Genomic DNA, 20763 nt, shown 5'->3' with positions numbered 1-20763 from the left:
AAATAAAAATATAGTTTCTGCAGGGAATCATATAACTTTCTTGGCAAATGCCTTTCCGTGACTGATGTCTGAAATACTCATCTGTGATACAGACAAGGGGGAGATTGAGTCAATAATTAAATCCCTGAAGACTACGCACTCTCATGGATATGATGGAGTGCCTAGCAGAATATTAAAGTACTGTGCTGCACATGTTACCCTGTATTTAGACATATTTGTAATTTTTCCTTTAGGAATGGTCAGTTTCCTGAATGATTAAAGTACTCAGTAGTAAAGCCGCTTTATAAAAAAGGACAAAGGGATAATGTGGGTAATTTTAGACCTACTTCTGTGCTATCAGTGTTTGCTAAAGTTACTGTTCGCACAACCACAACCTTACCTCTGACTGTACCACTTCATGACAACCAAAGTGACATCCTCAAAGGCTGTGTACGTAACGATAATTGATCATTTAATATCACACGATTTGCCATCAAATGTACAGTTCGGCTATAGAAGTTGTTTAACAACTGAAAATTTTTCTCTTTGAGGTACTGGATAGGTTAAACAAAAGGTTTCAAATGACAGGCATATTTTTTGATTTAACGAATGTGTTTGATTGTGTTGATCACAAAATATTACTCCAGAAGTTGCACCATTATGAAATTCTGGGGGGGGGGGGGGGGGGGGGGGGGAGGGGAGGGGGGGTTAGCTTACAATTGATTCACCTCTTACTTTAGAAACAGACAGCACAATGTCGTTATTCACAATGTTGAGAATGGCTGTGATGTGGGGTCTGAGTGGGGTACAGTCAAGTGGTGGGTGCTCCAGGGATCAGTGTTGGTGCCACTCTTGTCCCTTATTTATATAAATGATATGCCCTCTAGTATTACGAGTAACCCTAAAATATTGTTTGCTGATGACACTAGCTTGGTATTAAAGGATGTTGTGTGCAACATTGGCTCGGTTTCAAATAATGCAGTTCATGACATAACTTCATGGCTCGTAGAAAATAAACTAATACTAAATCTCAGTAAGACTCAGTTTTTACAGTTTCTAACACATATTTCAACAAAACCTGATGTTTTAATTTCATAGAATGGGCATATGATTAGTGAAACTGAACAGTTCAAATTTCTAGGCATTCAGATAGATAGTAAACTCATTCCACAGAACAATACCATTCCTAACGCTAACACAATTCAGTCCTGGGTTCAGCAATTGGAGGAAATTTGCAGTACACTAAGAATAGATACACATGGCTGACATAGATCCATCAGAATGCCAGAAAATATGCAGCAGGTGAGAACAGCAGTTTAACAATCGCCGCAACGTTCTGATCGACAACATGCTGTTGCATTGGGGATTTGACACTGTAGTTTGAGAAGGATTCTGCAATGGGATTTGAAGTTCCATCCTTTCAGAATAATGAATGCTCATGAATTACGCCCAGCAGACTATGCCAACCGTCAAAATTTGTGTGAGCATATACTTGCTCAGATCCCTCTGAATGCAGCTTTCTTCAGTAGTGACGAGCCACATTTTCATCTTAGTGGGCACTATTGGGCTGAAAAACAACCCCCGAATTATTCATGAAAGACTACAACATTCTCCTAAAGTGACAGTGTGGTGTGCCATATCACAATTTAGCGTGGTAGGCCCTTACTTTTTTGAGGAAGAAGCAGTGACTGTGACACTGAATTCCACATGTTACATTTCAATGTTGCAAAATTTTCTGCAACCCAGAATGGACAAGGTTGTTGAAGAACATGGACTGGGGGGGAGGGGGGCTTGTGGTTCCAGCAGGAAGGAGCTACTGCTCACACAGCTCGAATTTCACTTGATGTTTTGAGACAAATGTTTCCAAGATGCCTCGTCTCTTTCAGGGGTGATGTCAGGTGGCCTGTGCGGTCACAAGATTTGAGCATTTGTGGCTGCTCTCTTTGGAAATATCTGAAGAATAAGGTTTTCAAAATCCACCCTCACACCCTACCAAAGTTAAAAGAGCAGTTTATTGACAAAGTGAATGACATACCTCACAAGAGCTGCTCAAAACTTCAGGGATCATCTACAACAATGTATTGATGCTAACAACCGCCTTCTTGAGGACATTATTTTCAAAACTAAATGAATGTAAAACGGTATATTGTACTAATTTAGAAAATAAAAACCATTTTTTCTCTATACATTCAGTTTTACTTTTTATTGCTCCTTAAAACTGCTTAGTCAGTTCTGCTGCACCCTGTACTCAATGTGATGAGGAAAGGTCAGGGAGGCCATCAACAACAACAACTGAGGACAATTTGGAAGTTGTTGAGGATATGGTGATGGAAAACAAACGGATCACTTGGGCAAAATTGCGAATATTTTACATGACCTGTCATGGTTCAGTGTATTCCATCTAACACGACAGGCTAAATTTTCGGACGTGTTTGCAAGGTGGGCACCAAAAAAATTATCAGTGCAGCATAGGGTGCAAAGGATGGACATCTCTCATACACATTTGGCCCATTATCATCACAAAGAAGATGAATTTTTACAGCAAATCATTATTGTAAACAAAACATGGGTACATCATCATCACGAACTGGCGAAGAAGACTTACTTTACGATTTATGATGATGATGACGACGATGATGATGATGATGATGATGGTTTGAAAATACTCATCATCACTGTAAATTAAGAATTTTAAACGTTAACCATCAGCTGGTAAGATCATGTTAACACTATTCTGGGACATGAAAGGTGCGGTAATCATTCATTTCACCCACAAAGCAAAATTGTGAACAGTCAGAACCACTGTGATGTGTTGCAAACTAATCTGGAACCTGCAATCAGATCCAAACATCACGGAAAACCGTGAAAAGGTGTCATCCTGCAGCAAAATAAAGCTCAGGCACATGCTACCAAATGGATAGCCGAAACAATAATTGGGTTGGGACTCAAACTGTTAGAACACCTGCTGTATAGTCCAGACACGGCTCCAAGAGATTTCCATATGTTTGGACCATTGAAGTAAGCACTCAGGGGAAGAAGATTTTCAACCGATGCTGAAGTCACTGATGCAGTGCAAAACTGGTTACAGGAGCAGCCAAAAAACTTTTTTTCTGACAAAATCAAAAAACTTGTGAAATACTAGACAGAGGGTATTGAAGTGCAGGGAGGTGATGTAGAAAAATAATGTATGTTTTAGTTTTATATCATTAGAATAAATATTCCGTTTCTCGAAAGTCCATTTACTTTTTGACTTCCCCTCGTATGTGGCTGGCTACCTGTTTCAATATCAGTTTCACTTGTTAAGAATGTAACTTTGTCGTCGTACACTGTCTGCACAGTTGACCATATACGACACCATGCATTCCACTGACTCATCTTGCGGAAATACTAATATTTTATCTGCCATTTCTTTCTCACTGAGTGAAATTCCTTGTGTTCCTTTCTGACTAAATGTCAACTTTGGCAACTGTTGTTGTGAATATAGTGCAATGTTTTCTTTCTTTATTGTCACCACTGATCTGCTTTCTACCAACACCACTAGCACTGTACCACTGTTCTGAGTTACTCATCAACTAAGCTGTCAGACTACATTCTGTAGCCCATCCTGTGCTCACAATTGGATACCTCCAATCCTACCCATGTTTCCATTAACAGCCAATATTGTGGTTGCACGGTAAATAATATGTGGGGTGTCGAATGACGTAAACATCATTGGTGTTTTGCACACAAGAGGTTGCTTGTCAGAATGTGTCCTATCAACCAATCCCTTCTTCTGGTCAGGTTGTGCCACAAATTTCTTTTCTCTCCAATTCTGTTCAGTAGCTCCTCATTACTTTCTGATATACCCATCTAATCGTAAGTATTCTTCTGTAACGCCACACTTCACAAGCTTCTGCTCTCTTCATGTCTGAACAGTGTATCATCCATGTTTCACTTTAATACATGGTTACACTCCATACAAATACTTTCAGAAAAGACTTCTCAACACTTAAATCGATATTCAATGCTAACATATTTCCCTTCTTCAGAAACACATCCCTTCCCATTGCCAGTTTACATTTTATGTCCTCTCTACTTTGGACATCATCAGTTATTTTGCTGCCCAAATAACAAAACTTTAACCAGGTAAGGTAAAATAAAATCTAAAAACACTGTATGCCTTTACTCAAATTCTTCCTGTGTCCTTAGGGTACCAATTTATGAAAAGTAATGCCTCCAAATTTTTCATGTGAAAACTCTTAAAGCTTTTTAAGCAAAACAAATGTCATTAACATTCTACATCTTTATGCTTAACATCTACATATTTGCAGCCACTGGATGGCCCCAAATTGTAGTGTTTAACATGGCTGTGTGTAATGTAACTATGTCAGTGCGTGAGAAACAGCAAGCTATAATCAAGTTTCGAATTCAAAGAGTTCATCCACACAGTGAGTACTCTCTCCTTCAGCATGACAATGCCAGACAACATACGAGCACAGTGACATCTGCAACAATCAAACACCTTGGGTTCACTGTCATCGGTTATCCTCCATACAGTCCCAACTTAATCCCATTCGATTTCCAAAACTTAAAGAACACCTCTGAGGATTTCACTTTGATACTAATGAAGCAGTGCAAGCAGAGTTGAGTCTGTCGCTCTGTCAACAAAGTCAAACATTCTACAGTGATGGTATCAACAAATAGGTGTCTCGTTGGGACAAATGGGTTCATGATCAGGGTGACTATGTTGAGAAATAAATAAGTATACATGGAGACTATAGATGTAGAATGTTAATAAAATTAGTTTCATTTAAAAAGTTTTAAGAGTCTTCGCATAAAAAATTTGGAGTTCTTAGTTTTTGGCAATTCCTCATGTATGTATTTTACTTTTGCACTTTATATGTCTACAATTAAAGTAAATCAATATGATTACTCATCAACACAAGTACTTGTCCCGCTAGTTGAACTACTTTTCAGCTTGCATGTGTTATCTGACTGCATTGTTAAAACATGTGAAAACATAGGCAATAACCAGCACAAAACATGGATTACCACTTGACAAATATTTGACTATACACCAATTTATTCCACATAATAAGAAGGAGTATTTATGCAGAAGATTTTGGTGTCATCACTGTGACTCAAGCATTGCCCTACCACCCTGATGATTCTCTCTAGCTTGACCTTCAATAAGGTAGGTAATTCAGAATTTCCATTGACCTTTCAAACTTTGTTGTTGTTATCTTCTGCGTGTGACTGGTTTGATGCAGCTCCATCCTGGACAGGCTTCTTTTATCTCTGCATAACTATTCTAACCTACATCTACTGAACATGCTTACTGTATTAAAGCCTTTGTCGCTACACAATTTGTACATCTACCCACCCTCCTCTCCTCTTTCCCTGTACTGCCAAACTGGCTACTTGTTAATGCCTCGGTATATGTCCTATTGACCAATCCCCTTTCGGTCAAACTTCTTTTCACCCCAGTTCATTAAGTACCTCTTCATTAGTTATTTGATCTACTCGTCAAACTTTTGAAAGCTTCTACTCTCTGGGCATCTGAGCTGTTTATCACCCATGTGTCACTTCCTTACAAGGCTACACTTCAGACAAAACTCTCAGAAAGGATTTCTTAAAACTTTCATTTGTATTAATTACACATTTAAATATTTAACTTTTTCAGACATACACTATCATTGGTTTTTGTCAGTCTGTATTTTATATTGTCTCTACCTTCGCCAACGTGATTTAGTTTGCTGTCCAAATAACAAAACTCACTACTACTGGCGTCTTCATTTCCTAATTCAGTTCTCTCACAGCATCACCTGATTCAAACTCACCACATTCCACAACCTTCGTTTTAATTGTGCCCTTGTTCATCTTATAACCTATTTTCAAGACACTATCTACTCTGTTCAACCACTCTTCTATAACAAGCAAATCTTTTAAGTTTTTATATCTTATCTCTGAACTTCAATAACTCCCTTTTCAAAGTTCTGTTTGGTAGCTCAAAATGAACATGAAATAACATGGGGGGACAGGCAACAACCCATCTCAATCCCTTCTTAAACACATTCTCCTTTTCATATCCTTCAACTCATATAAGAGCAGTACGGTTTCTGTAAATGTTTTAGATAACCTTTTGCTCCCTGTATTTAACACTGCTATCTTTCAAACTTCGAAGAGTGATTCCACTCAACACTTTCAAAAGCTTCCTCTATATCATAAATGCTATGAGGTTCATTCAAATGAAACCTGGCCAGTGCGTCTACCTTTGCCTTACACTTAAGGTGGCACCACATAACTGCAGGCATGGTGGTGCCATCTATAGGAAAAGTGACTGACGCATGAGCACCATTTGATGTTGCATAGCACCAGAGTCGTTTCACGCCAAAGAGAAGGTGGTCACACAAGTCATCGTCCACTATCGAATATGCAGGCAAGTGAGCAGGAACAATGAGGAGTGGTTCAATTTTTGGCGGTGGAGGGAGTTTGAGGCCGTGAAATGTATCAACGGATGAAGGCTGTGTACGGTGAGTATAGTCAGAGTCGTTCAAGTGCTGTGGAATGGTGCAAACGATTCCTTGAGGGGCAGGAATCACTGGAAGACGATGCTCGTCCTGGACAGGCTCATCGTGTCATCAGAACAGAAATTATTGTGGAATACTATAGTCTTGGACAACCACAGAATCACCATGGATGAGATCCGTCGGTTACTGGGCATTAGCAAGGGCACTGCCCACACCATAATGCTTCAACACTTGACCCTTCGATAAATCTGTGTACAGTGGGTTCCTCACCAACTGACCGCTGAACAGCGCAATACTCGAATGGTGCTATCTTTGGGTCGTCTGCAACATTGTCATGAGCAGGAATACGGCTTTCTGTCGCATATGGTCACAGGTGACGAAACATAGTGTCACCATTTTGGACCAGAAAGCAAGCAGTGGAAACATGCGACTTCACCACCTGCAAGGAAATAAAAAACCGTGCACACAAATTCTGGAATGGGGAACCATTATCAATGCCTGGTGCTATCAAGCCACTTCACAGAACATCAGGCGAGCCACCAAGTCGAATTGTCGAAGCACGCTGTCCAATGGCATCATCCCCCTGCATGATAATGCCCGCCCACAGACGACCAATGTGGTGAAGACAACACTGCAGCAGTTTCGGTGGGAAACACTGGAACATCCACCGTACAGACCTGACATTTCACTGTGTGACTTTCATGTGTTTGGACCTCTAAAACAAGCTATTCGCGGACATCGATTTGCAATAAATGACAAAGCGTGTGACTGAGTCCAGGCCAGGATCCAACAGCAGCCTACTAGCTTCTTCAAGGATGGACTCAACCGGCTAGTGTCGCAATGGGATAAATGTGCCAACACTTTTGGCGACTATTCTTGAGTATGTGTATTGTGTATAACTACATTTTTGAGTTAATAAAATCATTACCCTTACTTCACACTAGTGACTGGGTTTCATTTGAATACCCCTTACATAAATGTATGTTTGCCTTTTCTAATAAACATACAAATAACCATTAGAATGCGGGGGTTCATGACATTAATGAATAACTAAAAAAAACTAAATAAATGGTAAGGACACAAGTACAACTGAATACTTACACACAATACAGTTTATGAATGGGGTAGTACTGTCTGTCTTACCTGCTGATGAGGCTCAGTCCCCACAACAAACTGACAATCACTCCATTGTGCGGTTTCCAGCAAGAACTTGCCCCTCTCACTGACCTTCTGTCGTCTTATCTGCCAGTCACATGTGTTACCAACCTGAAAATATTATTTTTTCTTACTGATAAATAACTGATAATCAAACTGCTATTTGAAAACAAATACTCTCAGAAATTAAATTGTAAGTTTCTGCCTTGAACTGGTTATACAAGGTTTCTAGCTAGTAGCTATTGGTAAAAAACACAAAAATATTGACAACAATTCAATGACTGTAAATACATGTTGGTATTTTTAGACTTAAGGGAAACTGAATGCATGCAAAATACAATTTATGAACTTTTCTCTTACACTTCCTCACACATGCCTTACCTGAAATGCAGAAAATGAGCAAACCAACTACCTGTCATATGGGAATTATTACTGTAGTGTACCTTTCATCCACACAGTCTAAACTTGCAGTGGCTTTCTGGAACTACTACATTCAGTTTTGTATGTCAGAGGATATATAGTATATACTGCAGAAGATCTCATTCCCCATCTCCAAATCAACAGTGCCTGCGTGCCTCAGCGATACAGCCAGATGTAATTTAGGTGCAAAAGACATTGACAAGATATCTACTGAGACGCTAGAAAAAAGTCTGGTTCCTGAAGAGGGGCAGCAGCCTTTTCAGTAGTTGCAGGGGCAACAGTCTGCATGATTGACTGACCTGGCCTTGTAACATTAACCAAAATGGCCTTGCTGTGCTGCTACTGTGAATGGCTGAAAGCAAGAGGAAACTACAGCTGTAATTTTTCCCCAAGGCACACCAGCTCTACTGTATGGTTAAATGATGAGGGCATCTTCTAGGGTAAAATATTCTGGAGATAGAAATAATCCCCCATTCGGAACTCCAGGCAGGGACTACTCAGGAGGATGTTGTCATCAGGAGAAACAAAACTACAAAACTGGCATTGTACAGTTCGGAGCATGGAATGTTACATCCCATAATCATGTAGGTAGGTTACCAAATTTTAAAAGGGAAATAGATAGGCTGAGGTTAGATATAGCGGGAATTAGTGAAGTATGATGGTAGCAGGAACAGGACTTCTGGGCAGGTGAATACAGGGTTACAAATACAAGATCACATACGAGTAATGCAGTAGTAGTAGTAGTAAGTTTAATAATGAATAAAAAAGAATAATGCTGGTAAGCTACTATAGACAGCATAGTGAACGCATTATCGTAGCCAAGAATGACACAAAGCCCACTCCCACCACAGTTGTCCAAGTTTATATGACAACTACACTCCTGGAAATTGAAATAAGAACACCGTGAATTCATTGTCCCAGGAAGGGGAAACTTTATTGACACATTCCTGGGGTCAATATAATGGAAGGAAACATTCCACGTGGGAAAAATTACATATAAAAAACAAAGATGAGGTGACTTACCGAACAAAAGCGCTGGCAGGTCGAAAGACACACAAACAAACACAAACATACACACAAAATTCAAGCTTTCGCAACAAACTGTTGCCTCATCAGGAAAGAGGGAAGGAGAGGGGAAGACGAAAGGAATTGGGTTTTAAGGGAGAGGGTAAGGAGTCATTCCAATCCCGGGAGCGGAAAGACTTACCTTAGGGGGAAAAAAGGACAGGTATACACTCGCACACACGCACATATCCATCCACACATACAGACACAAGCAGACATATTTAAAGACAAAGAGTTTGGGCAGAGATGTCAGTCGAGGCAGAAGTGTAGAGGCAAAGAAGTTGTTGAAAGACAGGTGAGGTATGAGTGGCGGCAACTTGAAATTAGCGGAGATTGAGGCCTGGCGGATGACGAGAAGAGAGGATATACTGAAGGGCAAGTTCCCATCTCCGGAGTTCGGATAGGTTGGTGTTGGTGGGAAGTATCCAGATAACCCGGACGGTGTAACACTGTGCCAAGATGTGCTTGCTGTGCACCAAGGCATGTTTAGCCACAGGGTGATCCTCATTACCAACAAACACTGTCTGCCTGTGTCCACTCATGCGAATGGACAGTTTGTTGCTGGTCATTCCCACATAGAATGCATCACAGTGTAGGCAGGTCAGTTGGTAAATCACGTGGGTGCTTTCACACGTGGCTCTGCCTCTGATCGTGTACACCTTCCGGGTTACAGGACTGGAGTAGGTGGTGGTGGGAGGGTGCATGGGACAGGTTTTGCATCGGGGGCGGTTACAAGGATAGGAGCCAGAGGGTAGGGAAGGTGGTTTGGGGATTTCATAGGGATGAACTAACAGGTTACGAAGGTTAGGTGGACGGCGGAAAGACACTCTTGGCGGAGTGGGGAGGATTTCATGAAGGATGGATCTCATTTCAGGGCAGGATTTGAGGAAGTCGTATCCCTGCTGGAGAGCCACATTCAGAGTCTGGTCCAGTCCCGGAAAGTATCCTGTCACAAGTGGGGCACTTTTGTGGTTCTTCTGTGGGAGATTCTGGGTTTGAGGGGACGAGGAAGTGGCTCTGGTTATTTGCTTCTGTACCAGGTCGGGAGGGTAGTTGCGGGATGCGAAAGCTGTTTTCAGGTTGTTGGTGTAATGATTCAGGGATTCCGGACTGGAGCAGATTCGTTTGCCATGAAGACCTAGGCTGTAGGGAAGGGACCGTTTGATGTGGAATGGGTGGCAGCTGTCATAATGGAGGTACTGTTGCTTGTTGGTGGGTTTGATGTGGACGGACGTGTGAAGTTGGCCATTGGACAGGTGGAGGTCAACGTCAAGAAAAGTGGCATGGGATTTGGAGTAGGACCAGGTGAAACTGATGGAACCAAAGGAGTTGAGGTTGGAGAGGAAATTCTGGAGTTCTTCTTCACTGTGAGTCCAGATCATGAAGATGTCATCAATAAATCTGTACCAAACTTTGGGTTGGCAGACTTGGGTAACCAAGAAGGCTTCCTCTAAGCGACCCATGAATAGGTTGGCGTACGAGGGGGCCATCCTGGTGCCCATGGCTGTTCCCTTTAATTGTTTGTATGTCTGGCCCTCAAAAGTGAAGAAGTTGTGGGTCAGGATGAAGCTGGCTAAGGTGATGAGGAAAGAGGTTTTAGGTAGGGTGGCAGGTGATCGGCGTGAAAGGAAATGCTCCATCGCAGCGAGGCCCTGGACGTGCGGAATATTTGTGTATAAGGACGTGGCATCAATGGTTACAAGGATGGTTTCCGGGGGTAACAGATTGGGTAAGGATTCCAGGCGTTCAAGGAAGTGGTTGGTGTCCTTGATGAAGGATGGGAGACTGCATGTAATGGGTTGAAGGTGTTGATCTACGTAGGCAGAGATACGCTCTGTGGGGGCTTGGTAACCAGCTACAATGGGGCGGCCGGGATGATTGGGTTTGTGGATTTTAGGAAGAAGGTAGAAGGTAGGGGTGCGGGGTGTCGGTGGGGTCAGGAGGTTGATGGAGTCAGGTGAAAGGTTTTGCAGGGGGCCTAAGGTTCTGAGGATTCCTTGAAGCTCCGCCTGGACATCGGGAATGGGGTTACCTTGGCAAACTTTGTATGTGGTGTTGTCTGAAAGCTGACGCAGTCCCTCAGCCACATACTCCCGACGATCAAGTACCACGGTCGTGGAACCCTTGTCCGCCGGAAGAATGACGATGGATTGGTCAGCCTATCCGTGATCTGAAGGCTGCTATTCTCCCATGGAGACGATCGTAGAGATGCTGGATGTAGTCCTGTGGAACGGCTTGCCATGCCATTTCCACCTGGCGCCTCAGTTGGACCAGCGTTCGTGCTGGACGTGCAGACTGCGTGAGACGACGCTTCATCCAGTCCCAAACATGCTCAATGGGGGACAGATCCGGAGATCTTGCTGGCCAGGGTAGTTGACTTACACCTTCTAGAGCACGTTGGGTGGCACGGGATACATGCGGACGTGCATTGTCCTGTTGGAACAGCAAGTTCCCTTGCCGGTCTAGGAATGGTAGAACGATGGGTTCGATGATGGTTTGGATGTACCGTGCACTATTCAGTGTCCCCTTGACGATCACCAGTGGTGTACGGCCAGTGTAGGAGATCGCTCCCCACACCATGATGCCGGGTGTTGGCCCTGTGTGCCTCGGTCGTATGCAGTCCTGATTGTGGCGCTCACCTGCACGGCGCCAAACACGCATACGACCATCATTGGCACCAAGGCAGAAGCGACTCTCATCGCTGAAGACGACACGTCTCCATTCGTCCCTCCATTCACGCCTGTCGCGACACCACTGGAGGCGGGCTGCACGATGTTGGGGTGTGAGCAAAAGACGGCCTAACGGTGTGCGGGACCGTAGCCCAGCTTCATGGAGACGGTTGCGAATGGTCCTCGCCGATACCCCAGGAGCAACAGTGTTCCTAATTTGCTGGGAAGTGGCGGTGCGGTCCTCTACGGCACTGCGTAGGATCCTACGGTCTTGGCGTGCATCCGTGCGTCGCTGCGGTCCGGTCCCAGGTCGACGGGCACGTGCACCTTCCGCCGACCACTGGCGACAACATCGATGTACTGTGGAGACCTCACGCCCCACGTGTTGAGCAATTCGGCGGTACGTCCACCCGGCCTCCCGCATGCCCACTATACGCCCTCGCTCAAAGTCCGTCAACTACACATACGGTTCACGTCCACGCTGTCGCGGCATGCTACCAGTGTTAAAGACTGCGATGGAGCTCCGTATGCCACGGCAAACTGGCTGACACTGACGGCGGCGGTGCACAAATGCTGCGCAGCTAGCGCCATTCGACGGCCAACACCGCGGTTCCTGGTGTGTCCGCTGTGCCGTGCGTGTGATCATTGCTTGTACAGCCCTCTCGCAGTGTCCGGAGCAAGTATGGTGGGTCTGACACACCGGTGTCAATGTGTTCTTTTTTCCATTTCCAGGAGTGTAGTTCTGCAGATGAATAAGATACTGTAGAAATGTATGATCAAATAAAAGAAATTATTCATACAGCCAAAGGAGACGAAAATTTCATTGTGATGGGCAACTAGAATTTGATAGTAGGAAAAGGGAAAGAAGGAAAAATATAGGTGAATATGGACTAGGGTAAACGAATGAAAGAGGAAGTCACCTGATAGTATTTTGAGCAGAGCATAATTTAATCATTGCTAACACTTGTTACAGAATCATGAAAGAAGGCAATATATGTGGAAGATACCAGATTTTAAATTTAAGATATTTCCAGGGGCAGATGTGGACTCTGACCACAATTTATCGGTTATGAAGAGTAAATTAAAACTACAGAAATTGCAAAAAGGTAGGAAATTAAAGAGATTGGATCCAGATAAGTTGAAAGAACCAGAGGTTGTTGAGAGCTTCAGAGGGAGCATTAGGCATTGATTGATTAGAACAGGGGAATAGAGTGGAAGGCGAATGGGTAGCTTTAAGAGATGAAATAGTGAAGGCAGCTGAGAATCAAATACGTAAAAACAACATGGCCTTGTGGAAATCCTTGGGTGACCAAAAGGACAAAATATAAAAATGCAGCAAATGAACCAGACAAAAGGGAATGCAAATGTCTAAAAATGAGGCTGACAGGAAGTGTGATGGAAAACCAGTCCTAAGCAAAGAGGGGAAAGTTGAAAGGTGGAAGGAGTATACAGAGGATCTATACAAGGAAGATGAACTTGCAAGCAATATTATAGGAACAGAAGAGGTCATGGGTGAAGATGAGATACAATACTGCGAGAAGAATTTGACAGAGCACTGAAAGACGTAAGTCGAAACAAGGCCCCAGGAATAGACGACATTCTGTCAGACCTATTAATAGCTTTGGAGAGCCAGCCATGTCAAAACTCTTCCATCTGGTGTGCAAGACATATGAGACAAGCAAAAAACGCCCAGACTTCAAGAAGAATATAATCACTTCAATTCCAAAGAAAGCTGGTGCTGACAGATGTCAGTATTACTGAACTACCAGTTTAATAAGTCATGGCTGCAAAATACTTGCAAGAATTCTTTACAGCAAAATGGAAAAACTGGTGGAAGCAGACTGCATGGAATTGGATCCTGGAGAAATGTAGGAACACACAAGGCAATACTGACCCTATAACTTATCTAGAAAATAGGTTACAAAAAGGCAAACCTATGTTTAGATGCGGGTACACATGTAGTTTTCCACCTTTTGTCAACCTGTGTTTATGTGCTATTTTATCTTTCTGTTTTGTGTATTTTACAGACATTTATTTCAATCTGTTTTCGCGCAGGTGCTGAAGACCTTGCTGTTGTGCATCCGTATAATTATCTCCATCCATCCATCATCCATCTATGTTTATAGCATTTGTAGACTTACAGAAAGCTTTTGACAGTACTCTCTTTGCAGTTCTAAAGGTTGCAGGGGTAAAACACAGGGAGCAAAAGGCTGTTTACAACTTGTACAGAAACCAGACAGCAGTTATAAGAGTCAAGAAGAATGAAAAGCAAGTAATGATTGAGAAGGGAGTCAGATCGGGTTGTAGTCTACCCCCGATGTTATCCGATCTGTACATTAAGCAAGTAGTAAAGGAAAACAAAGATAAATTTCGAAAAGGAATTAAAGTTCAGGGAGAAGAAATAAAAATGTTTGAGGTTTGCTGATGACATAATAATTCTATTGCATACAGCAAACTATTTGCAAGAACAGTTGAATGGAATGAACCATGTCTTGATATAATTTGAACATCAACAAAAGCAAAACAAGGATAATGGAATGTCATCGGATTAAATCACTTGAAGCTGAGGTAATTAGATATGAAAATGAGACACTTAAAGCAGTAAATGAGTTTTGCTATTTGGGCAGTAAAATAACAAATGATGGCCAATGCAGAGAGGATATAAAATGTAGACTGGAATAGAAAAGAAGTGTTTCTGAACAAGAGAAAATTTTTAGCACCAAATAAAGATTTAAGTGTTAGTTAGTAAGTCTTTTCTGAAAATATTTGTGTGGAGTGTAGCCATGTATGAAAGTGAAACCTGGATGACACACTGTTTAGATAAGAAAAGAGTAGGAGCTTTTGAAACATGCTACAATAGATTGCTTAAGATTAGATGCATAGATCACGTAACTAATGAAGAGGTACTGAATAGAATTGGGGAGAAAAGAAATTTGTGGCACAACCTGACTAGAACGAGGGATCAATTGGCAGAACACATTCTGAGACATCAAGGGATCACCAACTTAGTGTTGGAGGGAAGTGTGGAGGGAAAAGTCTTACGAGGGAGACAGTAAAGCACATTCAAAGGATGTAAGTTGCGGTAGTTATTCGAAGATGAAGAGGCTTGCACAGTATAAAGTAGCATGGAGAGCTGCATCAAACCAGTCTTCAGACTGAAGACCACCACAACCACAACTGCAGAAGATTGTCCTGTTATACAATACTGTTCTCTTCATAGTTTACCTACAGGCATCGTTGTGCCCAGTTTACTTCTATGTCTGCCTGAGACTCATCTGTTTTTAACTGAAGCAACAGGTTAATATTATTTTTCATATTCACCACATAACTGTCAACATAAGTTCTGTTCATGCTCCTTCTATTGTTGTTGTTGTTGTGGTCTTCAGTCCTGAGACTGGTTTGATGCAGCTCTCCATGCTACTCTATCCTGTGCAAGCTTCTTCATCTCCCAGTACCTACTGCAAACTACATCCTTCCGAATCTGCTTAGTGTATTGATCTCTTGGTCTCCCTCTGCGATTTTTACCCTCCACGCTGCCCTCCAATGCTAAATTTGTGATCCCTTGATGCCTCAAAACATGTCCTACCAACCGATCCCTTCTTCTAGTCAAGTTGTGCCACAAACTTCTCTTCTCCCCAATCCTATTCAATACCTCCTCATTAGTTACGTGATCTACCCACCTTATCTTCAGCATTCTTCTGTAGCACCACATTTCGAAAGCTTCTATTCTCTTCTTGTCCAAACTGGTTATCGTCCATGTTTCACTTCCATACAAGGCTACACTCCATATGAATACATTCAGAAACGACTTCCTGACACTTAAATCTATACTCGATGTTAACAAATTTCTCTTCTTCAGAAACGATTTCCTTGCCATTGCCAGTCTACATTTTATATCCTCTCTACTTCAACCATCATCAGTTATTTTACTCCCTAAATAGCAAAACTCCTTTACTACTTTAAGTGTCTCATTTCCTAATCTAATCCCCTCAGCATCACCCGATTTAATTTGACTACATTCCATTATCCTCGTTTTGCTTTTGTTGATGTTCATCTTCCCTCCTTTCAAGACACTGTCCATTCCGTTCAACTGCTCTTCCAAGTCCTTTGCTCTCTCTGACAGAATTACAATGTTATCGGCGAACCTCAAAGTTTTTACTTCTTCTCCATGAATTTTAATACCTACTCCGAATTTTTCTTTTGTTTCCTTTACTACTTGCTCAATATACAGATTGAATAACATCGAGGAGAGGCTACAACCCTGTCTCACTCCTTTCCCAACCACTGCTTCCCTTTCATGCCCCTCGACTCTTATAACTGCCATCTGGTTTCTGTACAAATTGTAAATAGCCTTTCGCTCCTTGTATTTTACCCCTGCCACCTTCAAATTTGAAAGAGAGTATTCCAGTTAACATTGTCAAAAGCTTGCTCTAAGTCTACAAATGCTAGAAATGTAGGTTTGCCTTTTCTTAATCTTTCTTCTAAGATAAGTCATAAGGTTAGTATTGCCTCACGTGTTCCAACATTTCTACGGAATCCAAACTGATCTTCCCCGAGGTCCGCTTCTACCAGTTTTTCCATTCGTCTGTAAAGAATTCGCGTTAGTATTTTGCAGCTGTGACTTATTAAACTGATAGTTCGGTAATTTTCACATCTGTCAACACCTGCTTTCTTTGGGATTGGAATTATTATATTCTTCTTGAAGTCTGTGGGTATTTCGCCTGTCTCATACATCTTGCTCACCAGATGGTAGAGTTTTGTCATTACTGGCTCTCCCAAGGCCATCAGTAGTTCTAATGGAATGTTGTCTACCTTCCACTATCTGCCTATCTCTTCTGCATATCCCACAAAACCACTGATGAGCCTCATGCACTTATCCTTCCTACGCCATTACAGCATCCAAAAAACTACTGCATGGGAACCCTTAGACAGATCAATTTATGGGAGGTGTCCCAGCATCTTGCAGCTCCAAGTATGCACATTTGTTTTCTGAATTTAATAAGAAAATTAATCAAATTCCCTTAATGCTGAGGTCTGTGGGTTATAAAGAATGGAATACTTTATTGTGAACCCACTCTTTAAGCAATTAAGGTTCAGCCAGCCCATGCCAAGTGGTCTTATTAAAAAAAAATCCCACATGATCATCACAGATTTTGCTGAAATTTTGTGTTGACTTTTAAACATGTTCCCAAAGACATTAGTAGAGTTTTACTTTCGCCGACATAATACTTAGACAGATGCAGTCATTTGTTTGACATATCTCCTGCAGCATTTTCTTGAAAGATTCAAAACTACGTCATCTTGTACAACTTTTTAACTCACTTAAGTGAAATAATAAAATAGGATTTCTTGAACAATTTTCATATAGATAATTTGAAGCAAAGATGGCCAAAAAAAGACACTTGAAAAAATTTGAAGTTTCACTTTTTATATTTCCAGAAGTAACTGCAGAATAAACCTGGAACTCTGCATGCAATGCATTACCAATATATGGTTTTTAAATATAAAATTTCAATCTCCTACTGGTTTCCAAGTTTACAAATTGAGGGCAAAGTTGACATTTTTGTAAAAAATGCCAAAAAATGGCTACTTTAAGCCACTTTTACCAAAAAGTCTTTTGAAAACTCTTTTAAATATTTTCATTGTAGAGACCATATTCTAACCCACCTAAAAACTAGATTTAGTTTTGCAACACAGGCATATAAGGCCCTAAAAGAAAAAAGACAAAGTGGAGGTGCATTTCAAATACGCCCATATGCTACTGGTCCTTAAATTAAATCTGCCATTTTTATTCTGTTCTAATATTGTTTAGTACTTTCTGGGGAAGGTTATATCAAAACTACTGTGACTAGCTAGTTAGATAGTCACAACAACTCAAAAAACTTCAAAAATAGGGTGTCCTTTGTCGTGTCTCATCATGACATATTTCAGTGTATTTTTCTGCTATGATAACTACATGATTTAGCTTGTTATAAATTTGAAAATCCAGGATGGAATAAGGACAATATTATGGAAAGGATTGATTGTCACTCACCATATAGTGGAGATGTTGTAGATAGGCACAACAAAAAAGACTATTAAACAGTAAGCTTTCAGCCAAAAGGCCTTCTTCAGAAATGGACACCACACACATAATCATGCAAGCACAACTCTCTCTCTCTCTCTCTCTCTCTCTCTCTCTAACACACACACACAAGACCAATGTCTTGGCCAGAGACAAAGGTCGTGTGTGTGTGTGTGTGTGTGTGTGTGTGTGTGTGTGTGTGTGTGTGTGTGTGTGGTGCTTGCATGAACGTCTACTTCAGAAAAAAGACCTTTTGGCCGAAAGCTTACTTGTTTAGCAGTCTTTTTGTTTAGCCTGTATGCGACTCAAAATTAGGTTGAATTAGATTCAGTTTTCGTTCCATAGACCCAAAAAATGAGATGATTCTCGTGGGTGTACTATATGGTGCGCAGCAAGCTATACTTTTCATAATAATTTGATTATAAACATCAAAATTTAACCATGAATTATCAAGACACTGTACATCAAGCAAGTAAAATTGTTTCATAATGGCTGAAATACACATTGTACGAACTCCTTCAAGATAAACACCACTGTGACAGTGGGTAAGTTTCGGGGAAGTTCATAAAAGTCTGCCAGACTTTTTTTGCAAAGATTTCATGTTACAGAGGATTTTGAGTATGTCTTTTTATTGTGAAATACTACTGACACGATAGCTAATTTCACTTCATAGTACAGTATATTTTGAGTAGATGTACCCTGCGCTTTATGTGAACTGATGAAAAATTGTTTAAGTGGTCCTTGGTGGCTTAATCACTGCTTGATTCTTTTAAAGTGAGGAAAATAGGGCCATGCCTAATAGCTGTACGACAGCAGTCATTGGTGGGTTTCTTTACTGCATGTTCATAAGCCTGATGAGCCAATTCTTTAACCTTTTAACTGCTCTCGATTTGTTCAGAGTACCAGGTAGAAGGACTGGTGGCGCATGTAAACACGTTCAGAGCACACAGGGACAGTTACAAAGGCACCCATCCAGAGCAGTTAAAGGGTTAAGTGTCAGAGGCCAAAGTTAGAAGAAATCTTTTTTAGGATCCTAAACTTACGTTTACTTCAAGCAACTGGAATTGTTTACATGTTGCACTAACTTACTGTATAATATCATGAGGAAAACTATACTGCCAGCCAGACAATGTCACTGAGGGTGCTGGAATAACTACAGTAAAGAGCTGTTATGGAATCCAGGCCTTATCACCCCTTGAAGGGCAATAAAATGAATTTTCTGGGCCATATGAGTGTATAAAGCTTATAACAGCATCCTTCTCCTCAGCCGATGTCTGACAGACATTTCGAATCCCCCGCTGTTGAAAAACAGTCCTTCGAAATGTGTGTGAGACATCCGCTGAGCAGAAGGATACAATTATAAGTAAACAGCATACTGTCCTGGCTGAAGATCTGAAGTTGATATATCTCCTTCATTACTGTCTCTAATTTTGACCAATAAAGTTGATGCAGCTTTTGAAAATCTGCTGACCTAAATTTTTGTTTCATCAATTGGGGAGGGGAAAAAATAATTTACTTAGTTCGTGCGAAAGTATCACCATGTTAAACCCACTCATCTTGTAATGTTTTATTTCATTCAATTTCTTCTTTGCTGATGGAAGCAAATTTAATGGCATTAATACTCTCAGTACTAGGACTGTTGATAAAATATTGATATATAGATACATTGATATTTTTTCCAAAAATATCGATATACAGGGTGTCCCAAAACAATATATACACTCTTTGAAATGAATCACTCTATAATTAAAGGAGGCAGAAATACAATTTTTATGGGTAATAATTTAGAAGGCGGTGGAAAACATAACAATGCTTTCTTTTGTTTCAGGATTGTCAGCAAACATGTTGTTATTGTTTGAACAGCAGAAATGGGTGCTAAAGTGTTACTGGAAAATAGAGAATGTGAGTGCGGTACACCGACATTGGGGAGCTGAATTTGGAACACCACCTCCGACAAGAGTAACAATTACAAGAATCAGAGATAAGTTTGACGTTGAAGGACGGTGCACGAAATGAAGAAGGGATATAGCGGATGAAAGAGAAGTTCAACAGACAATGAGAGTGTTGATGCAGTAATCCAGGCATATACGCGATCCCCGAAGAAATCTGTTAGGCAATGCTCTCATGAGGCTGGGATCTGCAGAAGCAATGTTCATAGAATTTTGCGGTCTCAGAACTTTAAGCCTTACATTCCAAGACTTCTCCATGCTCTTAACAAGGATGATCCTGATAGGCAAAGCGAATTTTGTAAGTGGTTCAATAACAGATGTGAAGAAGAGCAATGTTTCCAATATCGAATTCTTTGGTGAGATGAAGCGATGTTTAAACTTGATGGAACAATTAAACACCATACTCACGTGTATTGGGGCAGGAAGAATCCATATATAACAGAGCAAAGGCATTTACTCTATCAGGAACAGTCTGGTGTGGTCTGTCTTCTAGAGGGTTAATCAGGCCGTACTTCTTTGACAACACTGTCATGGGCGACTCGTACTTGGAAACGTTGGAAATGATAACTCATGGTCTTAGTGTTGTGTTTGGAAATGGAGATTATTACTTTCAACAGGATGGGGTGCCACCTCACTTTCACCTGGATGTGAGGGCATTTCTCAATTGTACATTCCCTGCCAGATGGATAGGACGAAGAGGGAGTGTGGAGTATCGCGCTCGATCTCCAGATTTAACTCCTCTAGACTTCTTTCTGTAGGGTACTCTCAGGAACACAGTTTCGCTGCGAGACCACACACAAGGTATGATCTTATAGAGAAAATTGAGCATGCATGAGATGCTATTCCGTTAGACAGATTAGAGCGCGCACGGAGGCTTTCAGACAGTCGTTCTTCCCGCGAACCATATGCGACTGGAACAGGAAAGGGAGGTAATGACAGTGGCACGTAAAGTG

General features: G+C 41.4%; 1 protein-coding gene across 2 annotated transcripts in view; it reads right to left on the bottom strand.

The window, feature by feature from the left end:
- The window catches only part of LOC124615772 (BTB/POZ domain-containing protein 6-like), an 83046-nt gene that overhangs the window by 50757 nt on the left and 11526 nt on the right, over nt 1–20763 (bottom strand). For both annotated transcript variants that reach the window (XM_047143871.1, XM_047143872.1), the window contains one exon: nt 7632–7754. In XM_047143871.1, coding sequence (XP_046999827.1) covers nt 7632–7754 — 123 coding nt within the window. The remainder of the gene's footprint in view (nt 1–7631; nt 7755–20763) is intronic.

The sequence above is a fragment of the Schistocerca americana genome, chromosome 5 (assembly GCF_021461395.2).
Source record: "Schistocerca americana isolate TAMUIC-IGC-003095 chromosome 5, iqSchAmer2.1, whole genome shotgun sequence".
Classification (NCBI taxonomy): Eukaryota; Metazoa; Arthropoda; class Insecta; order Orthoptera; family Acrididae; genus Schistocerca; species Schistocerca americana.
This window is presented reverse-complemented; position numbering and strand designations above follow the sequence as displayed.